This window comes from Strongylocentrotus purpuratus, unplaced genomic scaffold (genome assembly GCF_000002235.5).
Source record: "Strongylocentrotus purpuratus isolate Spur 01 unplaced genomic scaffold, Spur_5.0 spur5_scaffold_1, whole genome shotgun sequence".
Lineage (NCBI taxonomy): Eukaryota > Metazoa > Echinodermata > Echinoidea > Camarodonta > Strongylocentrotidae > Strongylocentrotus > Strongylocentrotus purpuratus.
The window spans coordinates 18119822-18133604 of record NW_022145594.1 but is presented as its reverse complement, the minus strand read 5'-3'; the positions used below and the strand labels follow the sequence as shown (position 1 = coordinate 18133604).

General features: G+C 37.5%; 1 protein-coding gene across 2 annotated transcripts; it reads right to left on the bottom strand.

Annotated features, from left to right (window-relative positions):
- Positions 1-454: 454 nt before the first annotated feature.
- Positions 455-13542, bottom strand: LOC577694 (short-chain collagen C4). Of its 2 annotated transcripts, none has more exons than XM_011681381.2 (6): positions 13270-13542; positions 12300-12394; positions 4370-4622; positions 3450-3563; positions 2678-2824; positions 455-1370 (listed from the first exon to the last, which is right to left on the bottom strand). In XM_011681381.2, the coding sequence occupies exons 1-6, from the start codon at positions 13355-13357 to the stop codon at positions 880-882; spliced, it is 1188 nt and encodes a 395-aa protein (XP_011679683.2). In that variant the 5' UTR covers positions 13358-13542; the 3' UTR covers positions 455-879. The 2 variants fall into 2 exon arrangements, with proteins under 2 accessions (XP_011679683.2, XP_783000.4); XM_777907.5 differs by having other exon boundaries at positions 13255-13531.
- Between the last annotated feature and the right edge of the window lie 241 nt (positions 13543-13783).

Genomic DNA, 13783 nt, shown 5'->3' with positions numbered 1-13783 from the left:
AGTAGCTTCTCGATTTTGCACACGAACCGCAGATTCTCTGTCCGCAGTGAGCTTGCGAAATATTCCTTATGTTTGTCGAACTGGCAACAACTAATGTATGCAGTTTGGATTCTGTCTATTGAAATACTATTATCCTTATCAGGTGAAAGAAGTATTTGGTATCGAGGCGCATCACAAAGACGTATGCATTAAATTTGGTTACATTACGAAAATTGCCCCCCCCCCCCCAGACCAAAACAGTTTTTAACCATATTTTCTTTTTCTTCCTCTTTTTATTGTGTGCCTATTTTTTTAAAGGATGAAATCCATGTTTACTATAAAATGCTCCAACGATCCTTTGTAATATTTTTAAGCAGATAAAATTGATTTACAGCAATTTCCAGTCAAACCTGTTTTCTCACAATCGTTTTTAGCATATTCAACAACATTAAACAAACCACAAAACGTTTACAAGTATATAGTCAATGCCCGTTTAATGTAGTACAATTAAAGTAAATTTTTATGTTAACATATACATTAAACGATCATTTGGTTTCGTATTACACTTCTGTAAGAATGAATATAAGCTTTAGTCAGAAAATTCAAAGTAGCCAAAGAATTATTAATTATTTCCTGAAGGAAAAGAAAATTTATCATGAAATTCACTATTTATTAACAAGATTAAGAAAACCATCGACAAACTAGGCCTTATTTTATCATACAGTTGATCACTGTTGTGTGTATAAAACTAAGGTTAACTCGTACTCACTGGAATATGTATGCAACTAAAGTGTACATTTGATCAATGTATAGACAAAAAATTGTTCTAAGATTTTCAAAGATCATGACAAGATATACAAACTGTGTCAAACTATACGAAGTGAAATTATTAATAGGACTTCAGATAGTACAGACAGCGCAAGTAATTTCGTAACCATTCATGTACGGTCCACAATCCAAGCCCCCACCCACCAGACACCTGACTTCTGTCATGTACAACAGCGCACCATTCTGACTATCCCTGGTCCCCGCTTTAGGAACCATCTCTCGGTCCACACACACAAATTCCGTTTTTTGGTGCGTGTATTTCGCTGCCATAATATAACCAGCGTACTCTAAACGCCACTCTTGAGAAGGACAAACGTTGCGGGCAGGAATCATAAGTTTGCTGGTGTGACCAGAGGGCGCCCTGCAGACTGCACAGGTCGGAGTATGGTCATGCATTGGTTGCATGCGTGAAGGAGCAGTATTGACCTCGTATTCAGAGGAGTATATTAGGGCTCGGTCAGCATGTGGGGAGGTTTCTACTTCGTCATAGATAGGCTCGTCCGGCATACAGAGATAATTTGAGCCGCTACCAGTGTGAGCGTAGTAAGCACCTCCAATAGAACCTGAGTAAATCACAAAGTAATGTAACACAAATATAGGTAAACCCACTATAAAGTTCAAATCCATCAGACACAAAATTAAGCATGATGTAGGACCTATGACAACCACTTTCATTAGGCAATTCCGAAGAACGTCCAATGACTCATTTCAAAACAGGTACAAATTCAAACCTGGGTGGAGGGTGGCAAATGTGGATTAATATCTTGGCAAAGGACATCAGTACGGGGCTGGGACTCAAACAGCTAATCGTGTGATCAACAGCCTGATGACATAATCTACGACACCTCTCTACAGCACATGAGAGCATCTGAATGTTGCACTTGGGCTAATCCTAATGGTTGGTAATGGGATTACATAGCTCATTTTCCAAACAAATTGAACAGGGGCGTCGTGGTCTAGTGGTACGTCACCGGCTTGTGGATCACATGGTTCGCGGTTCGAGGTCCGCACTTAATGTGAGTCGGTATTAAAGACATATGTCTAAATTTTTCATTCATGACATGCTTTAACTCTTATCCTGCCACAGGGCTAATCCCCATTGTGCCAAGCCACAAATACCCCCAGTGCCAAATTTATAACGAGATAATCGGATTAACGCGATGGTACTGCCAATAGCGCGTGCAAAACACTAGGTACAGTCCAATGGGCATGAACAATAACTGCTATTACGAATGCGTGCAATCATGCAAGAAGCAAAGTAACAGTAGCTTGCTCGCGTGTACAAAGCACTATAACAATAGCGTGCTATGAGTTAAGTGCTTTCTTAGGGCAGCTGGACTAAAGCCAGGATAATTATAGAACTTGTAGGCACCTTCAGCATCCCATAGGATTGATAATTGCGCCATATAATTATGGTTATTATTGCTACGTTAACAATATTGAACGCTAGTGGTCATTTTGTTATAGCATGACATTCAGTTTAATTTTTTTTAAATCTTGCATATACCGTATAAATAAGAGTCGATATTACAATAACTCAAATAAATTTGACATACTTTGTTTGCATTCACTTAAAACCTAACCCCTTTCAGTGGGGCTATCGAATGCATGTGATTTGTTTGTGGCGATGAAGACTTTTTTGTCGCACAACATCAGATTGATTAAAGGTTACAGTAATATTGAAACAAGTTTGCAAAGACTTTTTTGAAAAAATTGTGTGTCCCATCATGTTTGAAATCCGTTGAAGTTTTCGCACATTTTAATATGACAGACGGACAAGGCTATTGAAATTGCCTGTTATTAATTTTCAGAAAGTTCTTGCGATATTGTCAAAACATTTCCACATGGAATATTACCCATCTGTACCTACCGGAATAGATGAGTTCTGCATCTTCAGGACATACGTCGTTACCCCAGCGAATGTAGATGACACCAGGAAGATTTGTCATGTTACCTACTGGACGCACTACCGCATCGCCGCCGGATTCAGTTGGGTGAGTTTCGTCGATGGGTATTTCTTGAGGTAAAATTGAAACATCCAGAAGTTTTATCAGAATCCTTTAGATAAATCTAACTGTATTCCAGAAGTTTGGCATCTACATTCGTGGTATATATAAATGACATTATTAGTGGCAAATTCAATCGAGTTTATACAAACGGGATTCAGTTGTGTTTGTTTGGTCGTTACGTGAAGAGGGTGTCTCCTCAGTAAAATTTAAAATATTTAAAATATCATGTATCAGAATCCATAAACAGAATCGATTTGATAATGAATAATAATAAATATATTATATAACATAATTTTTGTGTAATTTGCCAGGATTATGTTCTCGCCATTATCAATGACTGATTGCTGTTATAACATAAGAATGTGAACAAAACACTCTAAAGAAACCTCCAACTATACGTCTCCATATCGTATTTTTAAAATTTACACCTATAGTATATCTTTGTTGTGTAAATTGTCATAGACCGCACATGAGTTACAATATCCAAATTGTTTTTCAATAACTTGAATTTTTATTCCACAGGCCATGCATTTTCCGGCTTGAATAATTGCAATGTCACAATTTGATATCAATGTCCTGAAACATCTGCATGTCGTGCCATATCGTGTCAGAGTGATGTCTTTAAAGGCCTACCTTGAGGACTTGTCGGTGCATCCCGTCCGTCTCTGCCGTCTCTTCCGGCAACCCCCTGCGGGCCTGGAGGACCGCTTACACCAGGAACACCAACAGGACACATAAAACATTGACCTAAAGAAGAAACAGCAAATATATTTCATATCAAGTTTAATGATCTGCGAGGCTTAAACACTTCTGCCTCCATAACATAATATTTTAAGCATAATAGCCCCGTTCGAGGTTTATTCTCAACCTGGATGATAATGGCCTACGTCATACGTTCCATTTAGTTTTGAATATTGATATCTCCTATTTTCGGACTTGAAGGGAATTACATGGCCAACCAACACGACCTGTGGCTTAGGAAGTTAATTTTAACATTCATGGCTCTCTTAGTTTTATCTTTTATTCTACTTAACGCATATGTGAGCTTCAATGATGTGTTTAATTTCGTTACGTACAATTTACTAGGACTGCCTTGTGTAATGCAGTGGTTTCCGATTTGTTTTTGGAAAATGTTGAGGTCGATTTCCTGCTTGTGTTATGCTGGCTTTAAACTAGTCCAGATTAGTCCGTTCTTTGTTTTTATTCTTCTATCACACGCATCGATCCCACATACAGCGCGCTCTCTCCACTGATTGCGCGATCCCCCATATTCGAGTCCAGTACAGAATGAAAGGAATGGCTAGGTCTACTTTCAACATTGAGGGTGTGTTATTTTATCAGCTGATTGGGCGCACGAAACGAAAATGGTACGGAGGCTAGACTATCTTTAAAGGCGCCTCAAGGCCTAATTTTATTCATAGATGAGCCTTCGTGTGCAATGGGCATTATAGAAATCAAGAAACGCCTGGTCTATGTTTCTTAAGATATGTTATCAATAATAACTTACAATCTTAGAATATGTTATTATAAGAAAATGGACCTAGTGTTCATACCGGAATACAAAGGCCATGAGTATGGTCCGGATGGGTTCTGACCCAAGCTTGGCTGCTCGGTGCCAGATGATGGGAACGATGTCGGGAGAGCCGATGGCGAGTCGAGTTCCCTTCGACGTCGTGTCTTTTCAGGTTCTCCCAGCTCAAACTCGGTCTCGAGAGAGTCAGAAGTGTGAATCTTGGCCATCATTGATGGATTATTCGCGACGAGTTCGAGAGTTGAGAAGGAACGCGTGATCTCAGCAACGGATTCCTACAAGATACAAATTTCCAAAAGAAAATTACTTATACATACCCTCGATGTTATGTTCTGTGATTCAGGTGATGTAATGAAGGTACTCTTGTAATCTGATGTGGAATTATTTTCTGGTGAAACATGCCTTCATGTCCAAAGACAAGATACCGGTAGACCATAGGCGCCGGAAGTGGGGGGCAGGGGGGCAGTTGCCCCCCCCCCCAAAAAAAAAAAAAAAAAAAAATTAAAAAAAATGCCCCCCCCCCTCTAAAATAAAAAAAAGCACTAAAGGAGTAAACATGGTTTGTATTTTTAATACAAAAGAACGTAACAATAATACAAACCTGAATTAAATCACATATACAATTCCATTCAAAGAAAAGAATAAGTTCACAGGAATTAAATTTCATAAACATTGTGCATGCCACCTATACGGTATTTATCAATGGAGGTCTCTATAATGCGATACGCACATATCGTGGACAAATTGTGCGAGAATGGGAAAGCGTGTCCGTTTTTTTGTTATAGGGGTGAGAAGACATGAGCCCCTGAACGCTGGCGTACTGATCGGGGGTGTATTTCTTATTCGAAAGAAGTTATTTACAAATGTTTATGTTGTGACATGATTTTCCGGCATTTTTTCATACCTTTTTATGCGTTTGTTGGAAAATAAGAAATTCCCAAATTACAGTCAGGCGAAAATATGCTTATTTAGAAGCCTTTATGTCATGGTCTGCAAAGTGGCTGGGCTCGAGTACCCCCCCCCCCCCCCTCCTTTTTGAAAAAGTATGTTAAAGAGATAAAGAAAGAAAGTAGGAGATAAAAATAGGTAACAAGCCAATGTCACAAATAAGGTATAAAAAATGCTCATCTGACCGTAATTGAGTGCTTAAAACCCAAGAGCTTACGGGGGCTCCGCCCCCGGACCCCACCAAGGGACCTAAGGCGGGCCCCTGGATGCTCATCTGACCGTAATTAAATACCTAAAACCCCCGAGCTTCCAGGGCTCTGCCCCTTGGACCTCACCAAGGGCTCTAAGGTGGGCTCCTGGATGCTCATCTGACCGTAATTAAATACCTAAAACCCCTGAGCTTCCGGGGGCTCTGCCCCTGGATCCCACCAAGGGCCCTAAGGCGGGCCCCTGGATGCTCATCTGACCGTAATTAAATACCTAAAACCCCTGAGCTTCCGTGGGCTCTGCCCCCAGGACCCCACCAAGGGCCCTAAGACGGCCCCTGGATGCTCATCTGACCGTAATTAAATACCTAAAACCCCCGAGCTTCCAGGGCTCTGCCCCTTGGACCTCACCAAGGGCTCTAAGGTGGGCTCCTGGATGCTCATCTGACCGTAATTAAATACCTAAAACCCCTGAGCTTCCGGGGGCTCTGCCCCTGGATCCCACCAAGGGCCCTAAGGCGGGCCCCTGGATGCTCATCTGACCGTAATTAAATACCTAAAACCCCTGAGCTTCCGTGGGCTCTGCCCCCTGGACCCCACCAAGGGCCCTAAGACGGCCCCTGGATGCTCATCTGACCGTAATTAAATACCTAAAACCTCTGAGCTTCTGTGGGGCTTCCCCCCCCCCCTTTGGAACACGTCAATGGCCTTAAAGAGGGCCCCTGGATGCTCATCTAACCGTAATTAAAAACCTTAAAGCCCTGAGCTTCCGGGGGCTCAGCCCCTTAACCCCCTGCCGAGGCTCATGCCCTGGACCCCACGCCAATTTACGCTGTACCTGATCAATAATACTTCACTTTGAAAAACGTTCCGTGGGACCTGCATGTAACGTTTAAGACTGGTGGTGATGCAGATTTTTCGTCTGCCCCCTCCCCCTTCCGAATTTTTTCTCATTACGTCACTGCCCCTGGAAGGTGAGCCCCCTGGAATGTTGCCCCCCGCCCCCCCCCCCCCCAATCCCAAACTGCTTCCGGCGCGCCTGCGGTAGACTATAGGCATTTTGGCTCAAAACACGTTAATCAATGGTTGGCCTTCGAGTATTATTAGTAGAATTGAAGATTGTAATCATTTATAACAACATGAACTAAAAGGTGGTCTTAAAGCGAATTATACAATTTCACTGTTTTGAGTACAAAATTATGTCTATTAAAGATCCGTTAGAAATGAATTTGATATGTAGAATAATAAACAGAGAAAGATATTTGTATAGCAATTGGCGTCGTATGCCTGGTGTCGAATAATTGACGACTCTCTAATCATATGTAATGAAAAAATGCGAGAGAACAAAATGATATAGGATAAAACGTTCTTTTACAATATGATTAACGGTAACCATTCATCCATGCAACTAACATTCTCACTCGTTGAGTCATGAAACTAAAATGAGGAATTAATTCTTTGATGATATTGATTTTCCTATTCCACTATGGTTTCTGAAATGTGACACAATTTAGAGTGATTAAAGGGTTGACGTTTGGTATTCAGTACATAAGTGGACTAACTCAGCTCACTTCAATTTCAATTTCAATTTATTTATGTTTGTAACAAAACATTACAAATCAATCATTTACAACAAATGTAGAATTACATATTGGAAACAGAGGGGTCCACTTAAAAGCAATGCTTTTACAAGTGTGGACACCTCAAATGATACAAAAACATTGCATGTTTTCATATATTAGCCAATTGAAACGCTTCTTTTTATGGTGTTATTTGAGGATTTCTGACATAGCAACTGCTTAAATGTAATTGAATTTTGTGATTGGGCATTGTATAAAAAAAAACATGCTATGTAAACAGGTAGTCAGTTCATGAGAAAGGCCATACCAATATAGTTTGTTCACCTAGCTGACTGATGAATGACTGGCATGATTATATCACAGAAGTCATTTGCTTTTGGATTTAATTTTTTTTAGGGGTAAAGCTTAGCAGGTAGAACAAAAGTCAATCGATTTCATCATTACACATCCAATGTCGTCAAAGTGAGTTCGTTATTCTCGGCTTCCATGATCACATTTATGTCTTTTTCATTGTATTTTCATTTTTTCCCGACAGTTTTCAAGACAATATCATTTTTATCGATCATAGTTTCATCTACCTTTAGTGTCCCAAAAGCAATCTATTGGTTTTGGCTAAATTTAAGCAGCAATTATTTGCCATTGCCACTCTTGAATACAGCCATGACATGAAGTAGTAATTTACCAGTTTGTGGACTTATGATAATTCGTTTAAGAGTTGGTACCACTGTTCGCAGGATTTAGCAGAGAAGGAAAGAAGTGACTGTTCTCACGGGTAACGACGATGTATTGTTATACTTATTTGCTCATCTTCTCGCCAATGCTATTTGAATGATTCTTTTTTGGGCTTGCACCCAATAGATTAAGATCTCGTGCTCGATCTTGTATCCGGCTTCCTGGGGAAAGCATGTGATCCTTTCAGGAACTTGTTGATGAAAAAAATAGGCTTGTCATTTAAAGCTTTAAAACGATTCTATCTACTTGGTAAATAGAAACAGGCTGCTGCATTTAAAAGATAAGATTACAGACGCTACGTTTGTTTCATTGAATAAATATTAAATCTTGGGTGTGTTGACTGACATGCTTATGAAAAGCAAATCAATTGATCGAATGATTTTTTTTTAGAGGGATAGAAGTGAACTTTTTTACGGTGGAGATGTATGATTATACTTATATGTTCATCGTCTCTACAGAGCTTTTTCAAAATTTGTTTTTTATTTGCTTTTGGAGTTCTTTTGTTTAGGGATGGATTTTAGCAGGTAGACCAAAAGTAAATTGATTTCATCATTAAGCATCCATTGTCGTCAAAGTGAGTTCGTTATCCTCGGCTTCCAGGATCACATTTATGTCTTTTTCATTGTATTATCATATTTTTCCCGACAGTTTTCCCGACAATATCATTTTTATCGATCATATTTTCATCTACCTTTAGTGTCCCAAAAGCAATCTATTGGTTTTGGCTAAATTTAAGCAGCAATTATTCGCCATTGCAACTCTTGAATACAGCCATAACATGGAGTAGTAATTTACTAGTTTTTAGTTTTACACTCATGATAATTCGTTTTAGAGTAGGTACCACTGTTCGCAGGATTTAGCAGAGAAGGAAAGAAGTGACCGTTCTCACGGGTAACGACGATGTATTGTTATACTTAAATGCTCATCTTCTCCCCAATGCTATTTGAATAATTCTTTTTTGGGCTTGCACCCAATAGGTTAAGATCTCGTGCTCGATCTTATATCCGGCTTCCTGGGGAAAGCATGTGATCCTTTCAGGAACTTGTTGATGAAAAAAATAGGCTTGTCATTAAAAGCTTTAAAACGATTTCTATCTACTTGGTTAATAGAAACAGGCTGCTGCATTTAAAAGATAAGATTACAGACGCTACGTTTTGTTTCATTGAATAAATATTAAATATTGGGGTTGACTGACATGCTTATGAAAAGCAAATCAATTGATCGGATGAGTTATCGGAAAGGGAGAGAAGTGAACATTTTCACGGTTAAAGTGAACATTCTCGCAGTTAAAGTGACTCGGTAACTTTTTTGAAGTTTAATGATTTTTTTGTATGAAATGTTACTTATCAAATTCATTCTGCTGTACTAATTTTCTAGCATGCACAAAATCCTGACAAAATTCTCAAATCACAAAGATAGTTATGGTTTTGTTTGAAGGCGTCACTGGTCAACACCCTCTGACAGTAAGTTCTCCCAACTATTTCTGAATTTTCCCAACCGTTTTTTCCCAACCGTTTTTTCATGAAAAAAAGACACGAGACAGGCTTTTAAAAATCATTCAGCACTTAATTCCATGTCAGGAATGGTATAGATCAATAGAGCCAATTCACAGCTTTTGTGACGGTTTACATTCACCTAAAATGTAATGAAATTGTAATAATATAGTTAGGAGAAATTAAGGAAATGATCAGATCAGTTTTTCTCATTTGTTCTCATTAATAATGGTCTGGGTTTTTTTTCAGATTATCTCTAATTGTACATCTAGCATTGAATTCACTACCTTAGCACCAGTATCTCTTATCTGAACAATGTTACTAAGTCCCTTTAAAGGGATCCGGTAACTTTGTCTCAGATTCTGACACAAAATCCTGGATTTATCTCATGCTGCAATGATAAATATAAATATTTAGTCAGGAATCCCATGACTTTTACAAGCCGATCGCCTGTCTGATTATCAAGATATATACCATTGGAAATCGAGACCAAATTTTGCGTTTTCATAACAGTACAGTCTATTGGAGAAACCGAGTATGGTTAAGCCGGTCACTCAAATATTTTTAATTTGTTAAAGCCATTTCTTGATCATTTTGAAGCGCAATATTTTTAGGGTATCAATTTTACACCATATCACAGACACTAATAACACGTAGTGCCGTGCATGTCTTGTTAAATGATGCCTTTAACAAAGATGTATTAGTATACCTTCTTTTTAATCGTCTCTACAATGCTACTTGAATATGTTTTTGTTATGTTAGGTTCCTGTAAAAAGTCCAATTGCTCTAAAAGAATTGTTCGGATTGCACCCAGTAGATTTAAATCGCATCCTCGATCGTGTAACTAGGATACGGGGGAGGCGAACAGTGCAGGAATTATAATAGCTCATTTTACAGGTGATTCCCTTCGGTTCACTCCATTGTTTTTTAATTGAATTTACAAGTTTTATTGATACAAATTCAAAATCACAGCTCAAAGCGGATACATCTTGAATTTACAATTAATAGTCTGATATAAAATAGGTTAATATAAAGATTAAGACATTCAGTAGAGAAATTTATACAAAAGGAGTAGAAAGAAGAAGAAGAAGGAAAAGTAGAGAAAACAAATGTTGTAAAAGAAGGTGTTTTGTTATAATCTATATTATAAGACTATTGCTCGAGCTTATTATTAAAAACAAGTCAGAATTAAATCTTACAACCAACGGGATCTACTGCCTATAAGCCAAACAATCATAGTTGCACTCATAACCAGGTCCAATGACCTATTGGCTCGAGGTAGGTTTGGATTGAATTGACCTTTATTTCATTTATCATAAAAAACATCATAACAAACATATAAAATACAAAACATAGCGAACAAGCTAAAACAAGCCAAAGCCTTTATTGGTGCTGCCACCGAAACAGTAATACAGTATAATACAGAATAATATTGTTGTTTAAAACGGTGATTACAAAAAAAAAATAATGCCTAAATAGAAGGAGAAAACGAAACAGAACCTGACCGTGTACGGAATCAATCTTTATTTATTTTGTTGGATTAAAAATATTTTTGTATTTCCTTTTAAAAAAGTTTATTGATAGACTAGATTTTATATCATGAGCTATATTATTCCACAATTTAGCCTTTTGAAAAATATGGATTGTTTAGTTATATTTAGTCTTATTTTATTTAAATGAAAATTATAAGAACTTCGAATATTATATGAATGTAATGCAGAATTAGGACAAAATTTGCTGGAAAGACTAATTGGTATAAAATTGTTGTAATATAAATACATAAATATTGCAAGACTATAATTACAAAGATCTAGGACATTCAAAAGTTTTAATTTGTGTGCGATGCATCGTAGAATTTCATTTAATATCTTTAATCATCAGCCTAGATCTTTAATACGCTACATTCACACAGAATCCTGTAAAACTACTTTGTCATACCGACCACCAACATTATAAGGCAAGCAAGCACACTCTTTAGTAGCCAAGGATCCTAACAAACAGAAGTACTTAATAAAATATTGTGTCTAAGGGGATGGGGCCTTTCAACAACTGGGCCATGGGTAATATTGCTAATACACTGTCGCTCATATAGCTGGAATATTTTTGTTTTACCCCAATTCATGGAATTATTTTAAAAATAATTTGAAAATAATAGATCTAGATAATAGTATACATTCCAGAATTTATTGAATAATAATTTGCCAATGTGTGTTTTTGCGTGACTGCTAAAGCATGTGTATGCTACTATGCTTATCAACTAGGGGACCCACGCCCTTAAGTCATAAATGACAGTAATGACGATTAATGCCCCAGAAAAGGGCAATAATATAGCACATCGACACGGTTTTGATCCTGGGGCCTCATAGTTACGAGGCCATTGCTTTGTCACTGAACCATGACTGTACGCAGCGGGGGCTAGGTAGGGGGCAGTTTCCATAAATTAAAAAAAAAAGAATGCAATAAATTTTCAATAATTTATTGCATTTTACTCCGGTCCCCTACATAAAAAAAAAAATCCTCTGGACGGCCATGCATTATGATTCAAGGCATGGGCACAAAGAGGATTTTTTTTTTATGTTGGGAACCGGGGTAAAATGCAATAAATCATTGAAAATTTATTGCATTTTCTTTTTTCTTTTTTAAAATATTATATTCTAAATCAAAAGAGTATTTCAACGGAAAGCTTTATGGTGTTTAAAAAACTTTAAAGTATGATTATTTATACTTACCCCATATTCTACGTAAATCTCACTTTTATGTTTCATCACTGTGTGCAATATCCAACTTCCACGTGTAAATGAAACACAGTTATCAAATCAAACGCAAAATGAAAAGAATATCACTTGAAAGATCTCTCTCATGCAGATAAAACATATTCGGTCAACAAAATGTTAACAAAAATCTTTATTTGTAAGTTTTTTTTCCAGATTGTAAGCATGGGTTCCATGCATTACTTAAATGAAATGCAAGAAAATGTACTTTTAGTTACTTACCTGAAGGAACATTACTTGTTTTCTAATATCAGAGATTTTGTCCTCTTCTGTCTGGGTCAGTTTGCCTGAATCTAGAGTATTTTCAGGGTCAAAAGCTACATGCGAGAAGAGAGAGAGAGAGAGATAGAGAGGAAGGAGAGAGAGAGAGGTGGACACGTTGAGACAGAGAGGGGAGGGAATCACACTCAGATAGAGGCAGAGAGGGGGAGTAGGGGTAATTAAGAGACGAAATGAAAGGTAGAGGAAAGGAATAAGAGAGAGAAAGATAGAGGAGGTCGGGTAAGAGAGGAAGAGGGATGGGTGCATAGAGAAAGTAGGAGATAGAAGCAGAAAATGAGGGAAAGAAAGAGAGAGAGAGAGAGAAATTATGAGCAAAATTTTTGGCGTATTAACTTATTTTATTACAAATTTAGGAAGAAAGTGGGTTTTTAAAACATTATACAAAAATTGTTTAACTTGGATATATCTTTAGTACAAAGTTGTAACCTTCACCCTCAATATCATACATGTTTTAGCTCTTTTTTCAACCGTAGTCCTTATAAAAGGTTAACGAGGAAGAAAAAGTATCAACGCCAATTAGAATCAATTACGTAAGTTCACATTAACGAAGAGACAGAGTATCTCAATATATCAACTATATAAATAATACATATCAGCTAACTAGAATATATCAATTAGAAAGTCTAAATATCTGTTCGGTGTTCGAAAATGTTTACATTAAAAGAAAAGATAATGAGGCTCCGTATACGAAAATAATGTTTAACAATTTTTTGCCAAAAGGGCTATGTCAAGTAATGATTTAGTTTGACTTTGAAAATGTTATTGTTATGCATCAAACTGTTTGCACCTATCCACCTCCTATCTTTCTCAATCCTATCATATACATTATTTTAAAATGTACTATACTTGCATATTCTATCCCTGGCTTAATTGCGATTTGCCAAGAAAACCTTACCTTCATCGTGCGTACCTTCCTTTGAAACAACAGCCGCTTGGGTGACTCCAACAAGACACAGACATGAAAACAGAACTAGAGTGATGACAAAGAACGAATGCATCTTGAAAAGTGTGTTGAAAGTAGTCGAGAAATTGTTTTAACATTTACTTCGAAAGTAAATGTTTGAAAAGAGACTTTCTGCAATCACTTTGATGAGAAGATGATTTCGACTGTCCAAGGAGTGGGTTTGCTTCGGTATTTATACCTCTTAAGCCCCTCCCACTCTTTGCTAAATATGGTGACAAGCAGGAGACCAAGCTTGTTCGGCCAAACCATGTGTGTATTAAACAGAGTGTTTGTGTATTATGCCGATTTCTTTTTTGGGGGTATTTCAAATTCTCTAGAACCGTTTACATCAATATGTATTAAAGGTACTATGTCCCTTTTGCAGCCAACCTCAAATGCTGTAGAACTTTGCAGGAATTATGAATATGTCATGTATGTCCTATCTGTGAAATTTAAACGTTAGCAGTGTCCTCATATTCAA

Coding starts and splice junctions, on each gene's coding strand:
- LOC577694 (XM_777907.5), bottom strand. CDS start 13,357: ATGCATTCGTTCTTTGTCATCACTCTAGTTCTGTTTTCATGTCTGTGT. Junction 12,395..13,254: donor GGAAGGTACGCACGATGAAG/GTAAGGTTTTCT, acceptor TCTCGCATGTAG/CTTTTGACCCTGAAAATACT. Junction 2,825..3,449: donor TGCACCGACAAGTCCTCAAG/GTAGGCCTTTAA, acceptor TTTTACCTCAAG/AAATACCCATCGACGAAACT.